The sequence below is a fragment of the Pavona decussata genome, unplaced genomic scaffold (genome assembly GCF_977016875.1).
Source record: "Pavona decussata unplaced genomic scaffold, jaPavDecu1.1 SCAFFOLD_191, whole genome shotgun sequence".
Taxonomy (NCBI): Eukaryota; Metazoa; Cnidaria; class Anthozoa; order Scleractinia; family Agariciidae; genus Pavona; species Pavona decussata.
This window is the reverse complement of record NW_028145600.1, coordinates 515,001-535,122: the sequence shown is the minus strand read 5'-3', so window position 1 is coordinate 535,122 and position 20,122 is coordinate 515,001. Positions and strand designations below refer to the sequence as shown.

Below are 20,122 nucleotides of genomic sequence, written 5' to 3'. Positions count from 1 at the left end.
ACAGGAAAAATTATGTTTAGTTGCATTGTAGCCCGAAAGACAATAAATTTCAATTTTCATTAAAGTGGCACTAGCCCCAATTTCTTTTTCTGGTGAAACTGTATTTTCTCGGACAATCCCGAGATGCACAGAACGCATGCGCAGTAACAAAAGGAAGCACCATTCTTATCACAGGCTTCACTGTATGAAATCTCCTAACTTTGCTGCTTATCTACTGGAAAAAAAAAATGATAAAAAACGTCGCCGTGCGGTTTTCCTTAATTGTCTATGTCCTGTCAAAGTGCACATGTTAGCAATGATTTTACGTGGTGTTCTATATACTGAGAGAGCTGGTTACTTTATCGATTTTGAAGCGGTTTGGGTTAGGAAATTTTCGAACATTTCGCAAAATTCTACTTAGCTAAAATTGATGCACAGACCGAACTGACGAGAGCCATCGCTTGTTAAAAGCGCCAAGATAAAGGCAACGCGTTTATTCATGAATAGTATTCGCTTCTTTACAACAAGCCATTGGTGCGATAACCAATCACCCATGTTAAAAATAACAAGTCTACACCAAGGGCTCCAATTCATTTAACTGACACAGTACGATACAATCACTTGAACGTGAAAAACAAGGTTACTATGAGAAGAGCTCGTCCAAAGCCGGCACTGAAGACACATCACCTGCTGCAGACAGGGTAGGCTTGCCAGAGAACACGCGCTTGGCCACCTGAAACAGTAGTTAAAACAGAGCTCATTCCTTTTCTTCATCCATGTACAGACAAACCTTCAGTGTGTGATATCAATTAAGTCTAAGTTTTGGGAGTGTGATTAAGGACGGTGCCTACTGATACAAAGGTATTTTTCCACAGTTAATATGGAACATAAGCAACGAGAACGAAAACTTCACTTCAAATATTACTTCAATTCATTTGCGCTACTTCGCGATTATTTCAACCCCTCCAACTTATACAAAAACAGCGAACTGCCCAGGAACCAAATTGGTAGGTGTGGTGTTCGAGTTAAGAAAGAAAATGAAAAATTCACCGTCGTGTGCTCACGTTCTCCAATTTTTGGTCATTTCATTTAGCAGAGGACGACAAAGTGAAGTACCAAAATTTAAAACGCACGTGCACAGCGATTGTTTTTGCTCATTAAACCTTAGTGTTTTGAGGCGTTGTCGTTGACGTCGTCGTTGCTTAAGTTCTCTAATGAGTATGCCCCACCGAAGGGGGTGGGGAAAGGACGTACAGGAGCAATTCTCCACTTCATAAACTGTGATAAGACTGGTACGAGTGAGAGATTGTGGGACAGGGTCCGAAATTGCGCTTTCCTGGTCGCCAATGCGACTGAAAATTTTGGACTGGCGACCAGAATTTCACAACTAGTCGCCAGCGGGCGATTAACTATTTCATGCCACGCTCAAATTATACAAACAATAACTTTGATTTTCAGCCAAATCGATAAAAATAAAATTCAAAGCCGCCCGCCAATTGGTGACTTACTTTTCACCTTTCCACTGCTTTTGAAATATAAAACCGATTTTCCTGTTATTATAAATCTATCACAACGCTTCACAGCTCGAGCAGTGCGAAGCTTCGCCGCCATGTTTTTTGAACGAAAAATGCTGCACGGTTGCGGCCTGGTGCGAACAACATGGCGATCCGTCGAGAACGCGGTAGGAAAGATCGTTTACGGTTTTGAGCATAGAGCAGAGAACCAACCGGCAGTTTTTCAATCGGGTACATTTCTTCTCCAAAAGGTAGAGACAAGAGAAGGTATAAAGTTGACTTGAAACATTTAGCAGTCTTGTGAAACTGCGTATATAGCCGGCATTCGATTCGTTCGTCGTGGTTTTTCAGTGGTAAGTGTATAAATCGCCATTGCGGCCCCAAACGCGTTCTCTTCGTTCTGATTCTTAAAAGAAAAATTGGCGACCAGAATTTTCCATCTGGCAACCAAAAATTTTGGCTTGTGTTTCGATGCTAAGGAAAAATTTTATTGACACTTTTTTTTCTGCTTTTTGGCGACCACATTTTTCCATATGGCGACTGAAAAAAAATTTCAGTCGCCAATTGGCGCCTGCCTAAAAAAGTTAATTTCGGACCCTGTGGGATCGCATGAGTTGACGGTTGGGCATCTACCAAAACGATCCCATAATCCATCACTCGTGCCAGCCTCCCCCGGCGTTGTTTCTGGAGTGTGGAATTCTCCAACCTACCTCGAGCTATAGAATTTTGTGGGCAATAAAAAAGGAAACGTACACCTTTGAAGCAATGGGAAGCAAAAATGAAGAAAATAGAAGAAGTAAGCACAACCCTTACCGTTAAAACGTCGCTTTTTGTGATGGAATCAACTGTAGCGGCAACTTCTTCAGGAGATGTGTAACTGCCTTTGGTCAGAATCTAAAAACAGTGATGTACACACAATTTGAAAATAGGCTCAAAACATTGAAAATGATGTTCCGCCCCGCGAAAACAAAAGATCCCTTTCTTGCCTCGCGAGGTTTGCTTTCCTTCTTTTGCGGAAAAAACCACACCAAAAATAGGACTCACCTGGCTGCCAATGTCTTCAAATAGTGTGTCCTGGCTTTCACTGTTCATAAGCAGGTGTGCCTTCATCTGGTTCCTGAGGTAAAAAGAAGTAGTAGTACTTTTCGGTGATGCTTAAGCTGCAAACGTGGCTTTAACGTTTGTAGATGCTATCCTTAAATGTGACCGTTCAAAGAAAATCTGTCCAACAGCGTACTCCTGCGTTGCTCATGCTTATTATTCTGTACAAGATGGATCTAAGTTTTGATTGCAAACATTCAAATAAAGACTACTGATCAGTACGTCCTTGATACTGCGGTTAACGATGGCTCTAACGTTTGCATGCCTGGATGGAATCCTAAAGGGTGACCAAAGGCGGTGCTATTCTCAGCGGTGGCGTTTATTATACTACACAAGGCGATTGTAAGCTATTGTAATTATTGTGTTCCGAATAAACGGAGCTCCGTGCGATCCGACAAAACTGTAAAAAGAGGCAAACAAAACACCCAAGTTGCAGCGCAGCAAAAAACTGCTCGGTAGCCAAATAACTTTTTCACCTCTGTGTTCATAAAACGAAACAAATTCAGCAAATCCTATGAGCCGTTCTAAAACTAGCCTCCTACTCTGACGTTCTTTGGGCTCGTCACGTCACGCAATGCTCCGAGGATTGCGTGACGTAACGAGCCCAAAGAGCGTCCGCAGGAGGTTATTCAAAGAGCTGCATAAGGCCTCATTTTCGGCCGATAACACTCACTTTGCTCGTGTAACATCCTGATCAGAGATGTCTCCTTTGGCAGCCTTGGAAAACTGCCCCACTACAGACTTCATCACCTACAAGGAGATCATGAATCACAACAGTCTGGGCCGTCATCCTCCTAACTTACTATACAATCAGTTCTGTTCATCACTTTCGTTTTAGAGAGGAACTCATACATGTAGTAGCGACGAAAAGATAAATCACGGTCAAATTCCCCACTCCCCGGGCATGGTCAAATGCCCAGGGTATGTCTGGAGGGGAGGGGAAGGAGAAAATTAGGGGAGGGGAAGGGAAGTTGAAGGTTTCAAATGATCGGCGTATTGTTTTTTTATAAAGGGGATACCATAATATGTGATCACCTGACGACACTCCTTTCGCTACTGTGCATACGTTCTGCGCATCTCGGGATAGTCTGAGAAGCTCTGATTTCTTAAGGAAGACGCCTGCTAATTCAAAGGTATTTTTGCGCGGTTTATGAATATGCTGGAAAGGAAGATCTTAGCGAGTGTTATTGAAATCCAAAAAGAAAAATGGGGATAACCACGCATTTTTCAGAGATAATTAAGTTTCGAAGTCATACGTGGGTTGAGTTTGTTGTTGGTTCTCGTCCTTGCTACGAGGGTTTTTCTCCGGGTTCTCCGGTTTTCCTCCCTCCACAAAAACCAACATTTCCAAATTCCAATTCGATCTGGAATCCGAGGGCCACAGGTTTGTCAGTCGTCAGACTGTCAAGTGTCACCCTCGTTAAACAAAGTTGATTGATTGATTGATTTAAGTTGGAAAAAAAATTCCACACACTGTTATGTATTTTGAAGCTTGTTAGAAATGTTGTTGATCAATTATCTCTGGAAATGCGCGGTTATCCCCAGTTTTTTTTCTGGATTTCCGCAACACTTGCAAAGGTCTTCTTTTCCGCATAGTCATAAACCGCAAAAAATACTTAAGTGTTGAATCAGCAGGCACCGTCCTTATAAATTACCTTTGTTTCACCTTATCGTAAATTTCAAATTTAATTTTTCAAATTAAATGAATGGCAAATAAGGGAACTGGTCATAACAAGGTTGTTCGAAGAGGACCCACCTTGTCTGGGATAGGGGGGTTATCGGAGACACCAACTATCTCGTGAACGTTAACGACAACGTTTTATTGACTTTAAAATTTGAGTTAACACAGAAATATTCAGCTAGCAAGAGTCAGCATTGCTAGATAAACAAGAAAAGTGAAGTTTGAATTTCACTGTCATTTTTTACCGCGGGATAGATGGGTGGCTATGCAATAAAGACACCATCTTTTGAGGAAGGGGGGGGGGGGGGGGTGGGTGGGTGTGCAGGCAGAGGCCACCACCTATTTTGGGGCTTGGTGGGTCCTGTTCGAGTATAGTAGTTTTGACCACTTCCCTAAGAAGCAAAGATAGAGGCAAGTATGGATGGATAAAATTAATTAACCAATTAATTAAATCATTAATTAAGGTATTTAAGATACAACGACAATAAGGAAGTAAAAACTGGTACCTTAGGGGCATTTGCTGCCTCTGCAACAACATAACATCCAAAGAGACCACCATCTGAATAGCTGGCACTGAATGCTGAAGCCTTGACACAACAAAAAACATTACATGATTACCAAAATTTATTTCAATATGTCTGTTATCAGATAAATTGTACAAAGGTAAAAAACAGAAGTCCGTACAGCCAAAGCTTAACTCAGTTGCTATTGTGTGAAGCATGTAGGACTATTACTACTTCTTGCGCATTTGCATCTGATTGAATAACAAAAGTCCTGTCCTGTTCATGTCTTGTTTTTCATGCAGTTTCAACACATGCAGTTCTATGAGGTTGCCAGCTGCTTCAATTTATTTTACAGATTTGCCAGCTCTTGGGTAACAATACACAAATGCTCTGGTGTTGTGCTAAAACAACAGTGTAAACTACCTTATTCGTGCGACCTACAATCTTGGGCAAAAGTCTTAGGGCAAACTCAATTCTCTGTTATTTCTATAGAGTAAGCACCCAAAGAGGAAATCCTTGCTACCCTTGACTCATCTAGGAGCCAACTTACAAGTCTCGGGGAGGGGAGATTGAGATTCAAGGCTCCCAAGGACTTTTTTTTTGCGAAATTCTCAATATACTGCATCTGCCTACACGACGTAAAACTCTCTTTCGACAGTTTTCTCACACTTCTATGCAACAAACTGAACATTCAAAAAGAAATAGCTATCGGAAATAAGACTATTACTACCTTCCAAAATACCTTCAAATATTTTCTTTAATACGCATTTGTGACGTTATTTGTTTCTTTTTGTTTTGTGTTCTATGTTGTCGTTGTTTTCTTTTTTTTTGTAAATGTTGTCAATTCGTGCAGTTCAATCAAAACTAGAAAAAAAAAACACATCTTGTAACCTAGACACTGAGAAACTGTATTAATATTGGTACATCGTTGATAGTAGTGGTTGATAGTACAAAAATTATAAAAATGCTGTAAATGTTTGTACTAAGCATTAAATATTAAATTTATTTAAAAAATGACGATAAATGTGGTTCTATTCAGGTTCTTTAGCTAAGATGATGTGTCCTAAAATGGGACCATTTTAACGAGGAGGCCACAACAATTTATTGCAGGTGGTTGTGAGCTGGAGAACAACTGTTCAACTTACTGCACATGCTCCGTCGGCAGATTCAGCGGCAGCCTTCAAGAGCCTACAAATCAAAATATTGTGTTTTGTTTACTGCAGGTACATTGAAAATTTCAAACCAAGTTCATATAACTGATATCCTTGCATCTCCACAAAGAAACGGAAACTAAAAGAAAATACAAAAAATATCAACAGCAACCATGTACCTGTTTGTTGCCGTGTTGCTTCCCCACTTGATGTATGGTGTGACACCAAGGAGTTTCTGCATTAAAATAAAAAATGTTATAATTAACGAACATCAGTGAACTGTTCAGACATCTCAAAAATCCTACCTGAGACTCGCAATTGAAATTATCAATGTAACGCAACAGACTACCTAGGTAGGGGTGTCATTAACAGTGACTGGGAGCTGGCTGTAATGGCCGGCGGCTACAGTGAGGATAGCTGGCTAGTAACTTAAGAGTTTCAAAATGACTCAAGGACAACGAGAAAATGACTTTTTTTTTCATGCTTTCCTTGTGGTTCTGGTTTCTAAAAAGCTTAACCCTGTCACTGCCAGGAGTGATCAATATGTAATGTCTCCCTACATTATCAAATACATTGTCAACCAGGCAGGTGATGACTACAGAAAAATTAATCATCAACTAAGTAATATGTTTTTGGAACTGACTTCACCTAAGACTTTCCTAAAACTCTTGCTCTTTGTAAGACATTCTGCTAAGTTACACAGAAGTACCTGGTGCCCGTTTCTCGAAAGTTCCGGTAACTTACCGGGCCCAATAACTGTCTTTGGTGATAAATGTTTCTTAACAGAAGTCAATTTTTGGTAGCTTTGAATACTAAATTTTAAAATCTTATAATTCTATAAAAACATTGGCCAAGTACCATGTCTGTGGTCACTGAGTAATCAACGAAAAAACATTTAAAAATATACTTATCGGGCCCGGTAAGTTAACGGGACTTTCGAGAAATGGGCCCCTGGTATGTAAATCCAGCGGGGTAATCACTTTTTGCCAACCATGACCTTTTTGACTGATTTATAATGAACAGTTTCTAACAACACTCTAGGGAGATTATATCAACAATTTTGGAACTTTAAATTAAAGATTATTTTAACACATAAAGCTCTCACCTGATAAACTGAGAATGCAAGAAAATCTTTACTTCCCAAGCTGAAAATTAAGATAGCTGATGTTAGAATGTTTTGATCATACTTACTACAACTGGAGAAAAAAAACACTGTACTTCTTAAAAAAAAGGGCCTCCCCCAGTTATGCCTGACCTGTAACATGTACCACAAGGGAGAGCAAAAATACTAACAAGCACTGCCAAGGGACAGACTCCTCAACAACATGGCATGCCTGTGTCACTTTGAATAATACATCATTCTCATTCATTCACATTTATTCCATTGCGCATATGCCACACATTGACATTCCAATCCTAGCAGTATGCAGAATGCTTGTCCCATGAACCTAGTATAATGGCCTTAGCTCCCACAAGTCTCCTGTAGCTCAGTGGTAGAGCATCTGAACTAGTAAGCGGAAGGTCTTAGGTTCGACTCCTGATAGGAGCACTCAGATTTTTTTCCGAGTATGCCTGTGTCACTTTGAATAATACATCATTTTCATGGTGTTTACAAGTTTGAAGAACTTGAGCACTATAGAATGAGGCTAATTATACTGAAATTTGAAATTTTACAGGCTATAAGCCTGAAAGAAATGACCACTGAGAAATAAATGTGCAGTCTAGATGGTTGTAAGCTTAAAAACAAATTCTCCCTCCCAGTGACATGCCAAATAAATGGAAACAGTGAGGAGAATACAGATGTAAATATTAAGGGCATCATTAAGAGGGCAGTATTTGTCATGCAATCATGAGAAAATAGCAAGTTACATGAATTTTTTTAAAAGACTGGTTATGCAGCTATCATTAGGGACTTTAAAGGGTAAGTATCACATGAATTTGATGTCATTTCAAAACCCAAAAATGTTTGTCTGTCAACAGAAACATAAAATAATTGTCTAGTTTTGTTATAAATTATCACCCTAGTGCTCCCATAAGTGCCTCTGGCTAGTGACAGAGTGGGTCAGAATGGATTGAAACTTGAAAAATGTTAGGCTAACGTTCTTCAAGTTCTCGCATTTTTGTTTTCAAAATGTGCTAGAAGAGATCACGAGTTGTTCCTTTCAAGAATTGAGTTGATCACTTTCCTCTGATCTCGTTGTTCTAACATTGTTGTGTAGCTGTGTGAAGGTCTCATTTCACCATTTTAACCAAACAGGTCAAAAGCCCCATAAGACTTCCCCTTCAGGAAGCCTTGATGGCAACGCCAATGAAAAGGCCACTTCAAAATATAAGTTTGTGTTACTTGCACTACTTTCTGATTACTCCAATTCATCCAACTTGTACAATGTGGCCAAATTATCCAGTAATAGAACAGGTGGGAATGGCATTCAAGGAGAGACAAAAAATGAAAAAATTTACTGTCATGTGCTCACATACTCCACAAAACCTTGATTTGGTCTTTTCACATTGTTGTTTGACTGAGTATGGCAAAGAAATCTACCAAAATTTATAACACACATGCAGGGTCTTTGTTTTTCTCATTAAATCCTTTTGTGTTGTGACATTCTTTTCGCTGTCACAGTAGTAGCTTCTTAAACCCTATTATAGGATTAAAGACTGTGACTCAAATATCCACCAACCTAGGTCCCTCTGTTGCAAGGATAGCATGTACAAGGGGGCCAGGCCTGAAGTTCATCACCTCACCTGTTTAAAGAGATTCAAAATACAATCAACATGAAAGTACAGGCAAAACTCTACTTAACAAATGAAGAACTGAGAGCATGTACATGTATCTCAATATGCTGAAGTTTAGGTCATTTTTGTTTTGTTTTGTTCAAACATACCAAATTTTTGCACGTGATCCTCAAGTTAATCAAACAGCAATACGCTGTGTTTTTTCCACCCAAAAGCATCTCTTTTTCTACTTTGTTCTTTGCTTGACTCAATATTTTTACTTAGTTTTTCTCAAACACGAAGTGTAAACCAGCAGGGGAAAAACACAAAGTGATGTTCTCTGACTAAATTGAAGGCAAAAATTCATATACTTTTGAGCAAAATGAAAAATCTGCAAAAAATTCTTCATAAGACGGTGATGCTCTCAGCCCTTCCTATACTACTTACATTTTTTCCCGTGTTCCCATAAAGTTACATACAACTCATACAAACACAGGCTGAGATTGAGAAATATGGAACCTCCAGAATGTTTCTTACATGATAAACAATCATTCTGTGTACAAATTACAGCTAATTTGGAGATATTTGGGTTTGAAGGCCAATTCAAATAATTAAGTTATATTGCTGTCTCCCAGGCCCTTTAATTGGATCAATCATTGCTGTTGAACATGAAATAATTAATGGCTGGAAAATACCACTACAAGTGACTATCATTTTTCAGATGGAAAAGTCTACCTAGATCTCTAAATCTACCTTGAACTCTAAAGTTGTCATGCAGTCTAACATCATGGTTGCCGTTAACCCTTTAAGCCCAAACAGTGATCAGCATCAAATTTTTCCTTGTACATGTAATATCAATGCTTATAAATTCAACTCCTGAGGTCATGAGAGAATTAAGAATATGATCACCAAGGTGAATTTTCTTGATATTTTAATAACTTCTCCCCAGTTCATCGGCATCTGTAAATCTCGGGAGATCATGGATGTGGGCCTGGGAAGTTTAAGAGTCTTGTTCAACTGGTATGGGAGTATCGCTTGCTGTGACTGTGCTGGCCAATGCAGGAGTGGCAGTCTCTTCCTTAACGATTGCACCTGAGGGACTTCTCCCAAGTACTTTTATAAGAAAATTATGTATGGGGACAAGACAGGAGAATTTGTTCTTTGATATCAGGGGTTAAAGGGTTGACTTACCTCCGTGGTACTTTGCTGCTTCTTTTGGAGCAGCTTTACCCTCTGGGAGAAATGAGAATGCTGCTTTGGCTAAGTCCACCAGCTGGCCATGATCAACACCTGTTCAAATGCGCAAAACATATCAAGAAAATCTCAAAACAAACAAAAGAGGCTGCTATCAAACAACTGTAATACGCTTCTTACACTTGGGCCAAGCATCCTGTCAATCTCTCTAAGATACAATATACTTAGTCAATTTACTTTTTAATGTTGTAACCTTACCATCAACATGTACTGCACATCAAATTTTGATCACTTTTTGACTGAACGTTAATTTACAATTTTAACAAAGTAACATTCCTTCAAAGGCAGCACTTATATTTAGGCTATGTCTACACTATACTGGATAGCTCTTGTGCCGGTGCCAAAAACATATCAGATAGAGGCTTTTGTTCACACACAAAATGCTTTTTGAATCAATTTTTGTGCCAGAATGATGCTGCACTGCTTAGTCTTGAAAGTGAATCGTCACATATCAGATAGGTTTTCATGACACTTTCTTGAGTAGTGTGAACGGAATATCGAACTGAAAAGGAAGTCAACAAAGAGGAGCGAGGGTTGGATTCTCATGGAAAAATGGTGGCGGTTTTCGGCCACTTCCATTCACACCAGGCTGGAGTATTTTTCACAACGGCATAAAATGCTATCCAGCATAGTGTAGTCTTTCGTTAGAAGACATGCTAAATTGAACCACTGTAGTATAGTAGTTCTCCAAATTTACATTGCCTTGAAAATCCTGATTGCTTATTTTTATTTATTTATTCCCACCCACGTGTTCAGATATCATATGGATGTTGACTTTTTTTAAAATATCCAATGAAAATTTCTCCTACATCTTTTACATGTGCAATCTCAACTGGAGGCATGTCTCTTACATGACCAGTTTTTTATTTTCCATACTTACCAACTCCAACAAGAGCCATACGCTGTCCCACATAACACTCACTGGTGTAGCTTTTCAGCTAAAAACAATAAAGGAAAGCTTAAATTAGAACATAGCTTAAGAATGAACGAAAGATGTGAGTGAAACAAGTACAAGACAAGCAGTAGCAGGGCTATTCACACCAAGGGTCCAGGCATTCCACTTTTTGAAGAAAATCAGTGAAGATTCTGACACTTAAGCCACCCATGCACTGGACAGTCTTGAAGAGTGTCTGATAAGTTAAGTGAAGCTAAAGGAAAGGCGAGCAAGTGCAAACACAAAATAACAGCAACCTGGGGTACATGTACATTAGAGTGCAAATGAATTACTCTTACCACACCGGGACTGAATCTGCCAGTTCTGTGAGGTAAGCAGTAAAGAGAATTTCCCAGTGTTTTCCTGAAAGTAACAAAGCAGAACACAGTAAGCACAACATAAGTGCTTCTGTATGCTGCACAATTAAGTTTCAGTGAAATCATTTCACCCCACCTTCCTCCAGTTACCAGTATATACCGGTATGTAGAGTTTGTAATGCCCAGTCTCTGTCCCTCTGCTATACTCTACAAAATGTAAAAGCCTCATGGGCCTGGTGGCCCACTACTGCCGAGAGCTTATCACGGTAAACACAAAGCACGAGGCGGTTTCGATTATCACTTATCCTGTACTTCCCCTGTATGTGATGCTATAGTTCATTCCAGGATCCCTGTCCAGTACTGAGTCGAGTTTTCCTGACAGTTTGCAGGGTTTCATGAAGATTTTGAACAGTTGGGCAGCCGGTTAGTGCACCTGGGTAGATAGTTAACTTGGATATGTTCTTTTATTAAAAACGTTTGTTGGGAGGTTAAAAATAGCCAGGCAAAGTTGTATTCCCAGATGGTCAATTTGCCCAGTGTCTGGCCGTTAATGAAACCCCTGAGTTTGCCAGTACTCATTTACAGTGTATACTATAATAATAAATAATAATAACAATCTTTATAAAGGGAGCCCACATCACGAAAGTGATATTCAGTGGGGCCCTGTACTCCTGCGAGGAGAGATGCAATGTTGACACTCAAGGACATGTATGACACAACAAAGTTCAAAACTTTTGAGTTTGTGGGTAACGTCTGAAAAGTGAGGGCAATCAAAAATTAATGTCGCTGATAATGCTTTCCTGTTTCTTTTTTTTTCACAAATTTGTCCTTAGTTCTATTTTAATGTAGGGTATTTGCAAATTTTTCCACTTGGCCCAGCCACTTAGCTTGATTAGCCTGCTATTTCTAAGTGGCTGTGCCCTCTTCTTTAGTAATTTTTCTTTCTTGTAGTAATGTAACACTGTATAATTTCCGGGCACGAATAAAGATTGTTGTTGTTGTTGTTGTTGTAAAACATGATGACCCTGCTTTGGTATTTATATAAGGTTGGATGCATCTGTTTAAGACAATGAACTTGCAAGGAAATTTAAGTTAAGTGGAATATTAACAGTAAAACCAACAAACCTGAATGCAACTCTGTGTAGTTCCTCCACAACATCTACACAAAACACATAACACAGCTCACTAAATAAAAATTATGATACAATGTCTAAACTTTAGTACATGTAGTTACACTGTCTGCGTGAGCTCTTTTCATTAAGAATTACATTGTAAACATGGCACACTGCCATGCTTACATACACTGTACACGTACATGTAAATCTGATGCAAACACAGGAAGAAACCTGGTGACAATTCAAAAGTGTACAAAAACAAGCTATGCATTCTCCTTAACATCCTCAAGTTGTTTGCGTGAGGATATATTTACAAACAATCTAATAATTGGGTACCACTTTGGTGTTCATATCACAGAGGTTTGACTGTATTTCTTTTCATAAAAACACAAATTAAACCAAAATGTACAGGATGCCACATGTGTTTCAATGACCTCACTTGAAACGGCCACCAACGAAGAATTCTCAGAATACATGTTATAACATAACAATCCCAAAAAATTAAACAAAGTTTAAGGACAGTGCCTCCTTTTGCTACTGCGTACACATTCTGCGCATCTTGAGATGGTCTGAGAAAACTGGATTTCATAACCGTGGTGCCAGCTAAAACAAGGATATTTTTGCTTAGTTATAAGTACACAGGAAAAGCAGATCTTGGCAAGGGTCATTGGGATCCGAAAAGAAAATTAGGGGTAACCACTATTTTTCAGAGATAATTATTATCAGCTTCAATTAACTAAAGGAAAAAATGCCATGTATTGCTTTGTGTTTTAGTGCTTTTTAGAATTATTGTTGCTTAATTATCTCTAAAAAAAATGCATGGTTAGCCCGAATTGTCTTTTTGGATTTCAATAGCTCTTGCTGAGATCTGTGCAAAAATACTTCTGTATTAATTTAGCAGGCACCTTCCTTAAAAGAGAAGACTGGGAGAAAAAGTGCAGAGGACCACCTGAGAAAATAGCAATGGCAACAGCAACAGCACTGACTAAATACAGCTGTATGCACTTTTGGATGGGAAGAGTTCGGTGACTTCAATAGCAGAGGCTCTTACATGTACAAGTCATGTAAATACATTGCATTCAAAATTTAAGCAATAGAGGACTTTTTCCGTGTTTACATAGCCTCATCTAAACACGAGGGGGGTTGGGAGAATTCGAGACAGTTATGCAAACCCGAGATGCAGTCGAGGGTTTGCATAACTTTCGAGAATTCTCCCAACTCCCCGAGTGTTTAGATGAGGCTATGTAAACACGGGAAAAAGTCCTCTATTGCTTTTATAAAATATTTCTACAAAAATAATTCGACAAATGAAGGGAAATTTTGTTTAATTGTTTCTTGATTGAAATAGATGTTCTCAGTACACGCTCTGGACAATCATTTTTGCTACTAGCCAATGAAAACGCGCATCTGACAACACATGAACCAATCGAAATTTGTGTTACAAAAATCAAAATCAAGTTGAAATTTGTGGCAAGCGTCAGCGAACCCCGTGTTGACGGCGATTTCAGCTTTGAATTCTCGTGAATCTTACAAAAAAAATACCGAACATTCGGTGAAAACTAGAAGAAATGTTCAAAATATACGATTCTGAAAGGAAAGAACTTCAAGATGAGGAGTTCATTTAAGCTGAAAATGAATGTCATTGTGCATGGTCGCTCTTGAAAGTTACGTGAACTTGCCCGATGTGGCAGCCTGAGATGGTCGAGAAGTCGAGTCGCTCATCGTGCCTTGTGAAGTTTGGCTGTTTAGGAATCATAGCACAAGCAGCGGATCTAGACTGTGAAGTTGTTGCTGGTAATAGTAATCGTAGCAGTAGATTATTACGCTGAGAAAGTCTCAGAGAAAATACATTTTATACAAATTTGACAGCCAAAACACGGCAACCGGCCGTACAAAGTTTGATTTGAAACATTTATAGTCTGTAGCATATAGTTTTGTGTTCGTTTTCGTGTACATTTTTTGAATAAGGAATGTCTTTTAGAGAATTTTATTGTGGTACTCAGATGCAAAAATTACCTTGAAAAAAGTTTACTGCGTATTTGTTGCATATTTTGTCGTCTTCACTTGAGCTCCCTCGACGAGGTCGTCTAGCGAGGCAGGCAAAGCGCGGTGGTTCTTCTTTCTTTTGCTTTTTTTCCCTCGGGTTCAGGGGGGAAGCCCGCTCAAAATTTTGGGAAATTTTTCACCATTTCCTTAACAGTTGTACTTGAAATTACTTTGCGAGTCTTGCAAAAGCTTTGAAATGTTTTCAAATTGTGCCGGGAGACACAGAAAGCGTGACGTCACAACCGTGTTTACATACTCTCATCTAAACACACCTATCAACCAATGAGAGCGTGCGTACTATCTCAAATATTTTATAAATGACGAATGTATCCTTCATAAAAATAGTTCTCACTAACCAAAATGAATTAAGTACAATGTAACATTACACAACATAAGTGGACATACTTGTTTGTGTCTGGGTGTCCTTTATTGCAAGTTCTAACTTTAAACGTTTGATGGCTGGGTCAAGCTGAAAAGTAATGTTACAATGAATCAAAATTAATGCTTTCAAAGACTCAAACATGAGTAAAAAAAAGACTTTATAATTTCAACCCAATTTGCTGGACACTATATGCAGGCTGGAAACCATTATTTTTTTCCAGCTTGACAGGACATGTGCCTTTTAGGCTCTTACTATATAATAGTCAAAAATACATGTAGGCCATTTCCGGGTTGCTTTGAACCTCATTATGAAAATGAGGCTAAACTTGTGCAAAGCTTTTCATATGAAAATTAGTTTTGTTTGTACACTGTATATGAATGAAAACTAGAATAGTGCAATTTAATAATTCTGGCCTTTGATACTAACATAAAACTGCTCAATTTTACTGAGAAACTGAAAACAGCGAACGACAAATGTAGGAGAAAACATGGTCACATGTTCATTTCTACGTTTGCCATTTGCTGTATTAATTCTAAATCTCTCCATTGTAGCTGACCTACAGTGGTTTTTACAGTAGATACATGTCGCTTTTTTGTTATCTTGGCTCAGATTTGCCAGACGTTTAGTATTTAGTCTTCAGTTACTTAGGGAAATTCAGTGTATTGCCTTCAGTTAATGTTTTATCTGCTGTTTTGCATTTAACTTTGTGATAAAAATAATAAAAATCATACCCAACATCATTCTCAAACTCATTCATAATTCATCAAGAGAAAACAAAGAAAATCACTGCTGTGACCGTGGTTTAGATATGTGTTCCTAATTTCCATTAAACTCATCAACAATAGATAAGCTTGGGAGCTGGTGCCTAGAAGGTTGGTGCAGCCAGGCAGCAATCAGGTAAGGGGAAGGAGGTATCCATGGCAACCCTGCGAGCAACCACCACCTACGGCACCGTCACGCTAAACCCAATCAGTGGAATACTTACCAGACCCAATACTTACCAAAGAGAGGGAGGAGAGGGGGGCTTGAAAATAAGGCAAGCAAAATGACCTATCTCACAGGCCAGCAAGCAAGCAAATGTGATGCAAATCATGAAGCGCCCCCCCCCCCCCCCCTAACAGAGAGCTCAAAGGTCACCCCTGAACCACGAGAGGAGACCGCTGACCGGCATTAAGCTGACTTTAACCTTGCCTAAATTACATTAAGCCACATTAAAATTTTGCATTAAGCCTTGAATTTCTCCAAGAATCATTGATCATTTGAGAGGCCATATCAAACACTTGAAAGTGTGTTTCATCAGATATCAAAGCACCTCGCAGTCGTTTAAAAAAACTCGGCTGTCCTTCGTTTTTTCAACCTACTTCTCAGTGTTTGGATATCTGATGAAACACGCTTTCTTGTGTTTGATATATTACTGTACATGAACCACAAGAAGTGAAAAGATGCTGGGGCAACGTTCCTTAAAGGAATTAAGGGCCCTATGCAAAAAGTCCGGCAAATCTGAGCCAAAACAACAAAAACTGATCTAAAAAGCACCATACATTGGCGATGGCCTGAACCCTTCATTTATCCTCAGTAGTGTACAAATACTCCAATCTTAAAAACACCAAGTCAGATTCTTACCTCCCAAGGGTGAAACGATGGTTTGTCTACAATGCTGGCAAGAGTGTCAATAACAACCCCCCTGAAACAGACAAAAAAGGGAGAATAACTGGATTAAGAGCTGTTATTATGATAATTGCCATCCTTTGGAAAGTAACTTGTGAATTGCAAATATTTTCAAAATATACAAACGAGAGAGGTCACTGCACATCATCACAATAAAAATGAATGCACTCTAAAATGGTGATACACCATAAGTCTATACATGTATAATTATTGAATAAACTGGCAACACACCAGGTAATTTTATTTGCCAATATTCAGCTATTAAATTTGCTGTCATTCCCCTAGTGTACCCGCTCCCACAATTTGATATGCCTGTTGCTGCAAATTAGCAAATAGTTCAAACAATCAGATTGTGTGATTTCATGACTTAAAGACAGTACTAAGCAGGATTTGAAAATCACCGTGATTAGTATAAAAAAAATGCACCTAGTGTGCGTGTATCAAGTGGTGGCGGATTTCGGTACAAATTTTTTCTTTCTGATAAAATTTGCTGCAATCTGATGATCAGCATCAATGTAAAATCATGCAGCGAATCACTGGATTAACGCTACAGTCTTGAGGAAGAGGTAGAAAACTTACAAGTTGCTACGGAGGCAGTCAGATGAATAAATGAGTTGTTCCCTGTTGCATGTTGCCCTGTAAAGGTTGTCATAAGAATAAAGTGATTATCAATAACATTGACATTGCAATTTACCTAGGCATCTCAGGACAGAAAACTAAGCTACTTGTACAATAGCTATAGAATTTATAACATTTTCAAACCCCCAAAGCTTTGTTTCTATTCTTTATAATACAGTTGGACCTCTATTAAGCGGCCACCTTAATTGAGGGTGGCCGCTTAATAGAGGTCCAACTGTATTATTATAAGGAATAAGACTGGATTTTAAATACAGAGCAGGAATTAGCACCCACCAAGATCGATACCCTAAATTAACACAGATAAGACAGACAGACAGACAGACAGACAGATACATGTCAAGAGATTGAGGCCCCATCCACACTAATGCATTTTCAAAAGTATCCATTTTCATCACGGAGAAAATGAACCAAAATATTTTCATCCTCACCAGTGTTTTTGTATCGTTTTCACCTGTCCACACTAAAACACTCGAAAATGACTGGGACCTGGGATAATTTGTGTATGTGTTAACCATCCTCCATCTTGGTTAACTGCTCCAATTTGGATTTGAACTGATGGCATGTGACGCTTTTTATGTCACCGTTTTCAAAAGTCTCCGTTTTCACCTGTCCATGCTAGAAATGGAGCGTTTTCAAAACAGTGCATTTTCAGACATCTCCACTCTTGAAACCATTTTAGAAAGTCTCCGTTTTCATCGGAGTTTTCAGGCATTTTTATAGTGTGGATAATAGGCGAAAACATATCAAAAATTGAAATCTATGGATATGTTTAAAATTTATACGATATTATTGTTCAATGACCTTGGACCCTGTATCTACCAACATTATTTTGGTCTATAACAATAACAGCATTCCCTGAAACTGAATGCCTACTACTGTTTCCCCCACAATGTGGGATAGAATCATGAACTTTATGATTACTACACCATTTGGTTAAGTTTCCCAGATAAAATAAATGACCAAAGATTGTCAACAAGACAGAATTTCACATACTCTAGACTGGCTCCATTGTGCTCAAGTTCTCTCACAATTCTTAATTCTGAGCGCTGTTCATTACCCTAATGACAACGAAAGAAAACAAACTTTAGGAAAGAAGTGCTGGAAAAATGAAATTATTGGCTCATGTCTAGCAGAGATACATGTACTGCCTCAATTTACTCTTCAAGAGGGCATTTATGATGCACACATGAATGTGCCGGTGGCTTCCTTCCAGTGCTTGTTGAAGTGCCATTTGGTTTTTGTCTGGGGAGCAGGGACAGCACAGTGGTGAGAGCACTCACCTCCCACCAATGTGACCTGGGTTTGATTCCTGGGCTTGGTGTCATACATGTATGTGGGTTGAGTTTGTTGTTGGTTCTCGTCCTTGCTCTGAGAGGTTTTTCACTGGGTACTGCGGTTTTCCCCTCGCCTCAAAAACCAACATATCTAATTCTAATTCAATCTGGAATCTGAGAGCCACAAGTTTGTCAGTCGTAAAGACTGTTAAGTGTCACCCTCATTAAAAAAGTTGATTTATTTTATTTTAATTATTTTTCAGCAGTAATTTAGCTAACAGAAGCAGTTTAACCTTTAGTTTCTTGTTTGAGTTTAATGATCCTTACAAATGTACTTTTTCCTAGAAGCTTACTGGTATGTCCTCTCTATCAATAATAATGTGTGCAACTATAACTATAGCTATGCTTGTTGTTATTTTTATGCATTTTTTATATAATTTTTATGAGAAGGAAAGTCTTCAATATTCAAACAAAATATCACACGTACTAGAAAAGCAGCGTTGCGCAGCATGTGAGTGATACCCAATGTGCTTGGTGTCTCATGGCGACTGGCAGCATTGATAAACAATCCTACTCTAGTATTGGGAGAACATGTTTCCAGTGAAGCTACCTTGAGGCCATTTTCCAATGTAGAAACCTGAAAAAAAGGAGCAATCAAGCAGCATTAAATCACATTTGAATTAACAATGTTGACACAAACAAAAGCAATTTTATTACTGCTTTGTCCTTTTTTTTGTACTCACAGTTAATTCAGTTAACCGAATTAGTTAACCCTTTCACTGCTAAAGGCGACTAATGTCGCCGTTTTAGAGGCTACCACTTTCAAGATTGGCCACGTTCTCAAATCCAGAAATCTGGTTATTATGGTCTACTAAAAGTGTTAATTAGTAAGTGTTTTAGGCTTTAAGAGCAAATAAACTGAGTTTATCTTCCGTTTGCCGTTCCATATCAACATTTATTTTCAAGCAAAACCAAAAATGCCCGTTTTCTGCGGCATCGACAAAGCTGAAAAACACACATCTTTGCTTCCAATTTTTTAATTCAAAATCTCATTTTAAAACCAAAATTCCTTCATGACAGCAAACCTTAATCTCATGACTAAGCATTTATCTCCAATTTTGCCTCTCACGCATACAGCTGTTCGAACATCAGCCATTTGATTCGAGCCACTTTTCAAAGCCCGTAATTTCCCCTTTGCCGTCCGAGTTGCATTCTGGGTAATTTCGATACAACGACGAAATGGAGGTCCCGCCATCTTAATTCAGTCGTTTTTTTATAAGTGTCGAGCCACCCGGTCCTACTGGCAAAATATCGCACACATCGTTTTCTTTGTAAGTCAAATCTCCCCCAAATTGCCTAGGTAGGTCCGAGAATCCACCCACAGAACGGCCAGAGAGACAACTTCACTCATGAGCCACCATGATATGAACACTTTTGGCGTCCCAGTCGCTATGAAATCATCTCTCACCTCTGGATTCTTTCAGAGGATTGCCTTTACCCTCCACTCCAGCTTTATGATGCCAGCCTGGGAGCTTCTGCAGTGCAAAATGGCCCGAAAGTACACTTATAAACCGACAACTTACCGATTAGAATGTGTTTGTGCTCGCGAGCAAAACAACAATGGTTCAAATAGGTGACGTCACAAAAAATCTTGAGTCCTCGTTATTGGATTTTAAGAACAAAATTGGAGGGATGTAGCTGAGACAGAAAGCGTCCAGTCGTGCTTTGAACTTTCCATACATTTGTCTATATAGCGAACCAGCCGTGAACTGCTACTAAAAATAGTTCGCGGGAAAAAATACAGGGAAATGTATGGAAAGTTCAAAACACGACTGAGCGCTTTTTGTCA

At 38.9% G+C, this 20,122-nt stretch overlaps 1 protein-coding gene across 1 annotated transcript in view; it reads right to left on the bottom strand.

Annotated features, from left to right (window-relative positions):
• Positions 1 to 438: 438 nt before the first annotated feature.
• Positions 439 to 20,122, bottom strand: part of LOC146462141 (cytochrome b-c1 complex subunit 2, mitochondrial-like) — a 20,604-nt gene continuing 920 nt past the window's right edge. The window contains exons 3-20 of the mRNA XM_085085980.1: positions 18,761 to 18,910; positions 17,993 to 18,057; positions 16,940 to 16,996; positions 16,316 to 16,376; positions 14,716 to 14,779; positions 12,275 to 12,308; positions 11,132 to 11,195; positions 10,779 to 10,836; positions 9,836 to 9,934; positions 8,611 to 8,674; positions 7,035 to 7,074; positions 6,109 to 6,164; positions 5,924 to 5,966; positions 4,782 to 4,862; positions 3,268 to 3,344; positions 2,538 to 2,610; positions 2,307 to 2,387; positions 439 to 712 (exon numbers count right to left, since the gene is read on the bottom strand). Coding sequence (XP_084942106.1) covers positions 623 to 712; positions 2,307 to 2,387; positions 2,538 to 2,610; positions 3,268 to 3,344; positions 4,782 to 4,862; positions 5,924 to 5,966; positions 6,109 to 6,164; positions 7,035 to 7,074; positions 8,611 to 8,674; positions 9,836 to 9,934; positions 10,779 to 10,836; positions 11,132 to 11,195; positions 12,275 to 12,308; positions 14,716 to 14,779; positions 16,316 to 16,376; positions 16,940 to 16,996; positions 17,993 to 18,057; positions 18,761 to 18,910 — 1,257 coding nt within the window. The 3' untranslated portion in view covers positions 439 to 622. The remainder of the gene's footprint in view (positions 713 to 2,306; positions 2,388 to 2,537; positions 2,611 to 3,267; positions 3,345 to 4,781; positions 4,863 to 5,923; positions 5,967 to 6,108; positions 6,165 to 7,034; positions 7,075 to 8,610; positions 8,675 to 9,835; positions 9,935 to 10,778; positions 10,837 to 11,131; positions 11,196 to 12,274; positions 12,309 to 14,715; positions 14,780 to 16,315; positions 16,377 to 16,939; positions 16,997 to 17,992; positions 18,058 to 18,760; positions 18,911 to 20,122) is intronic.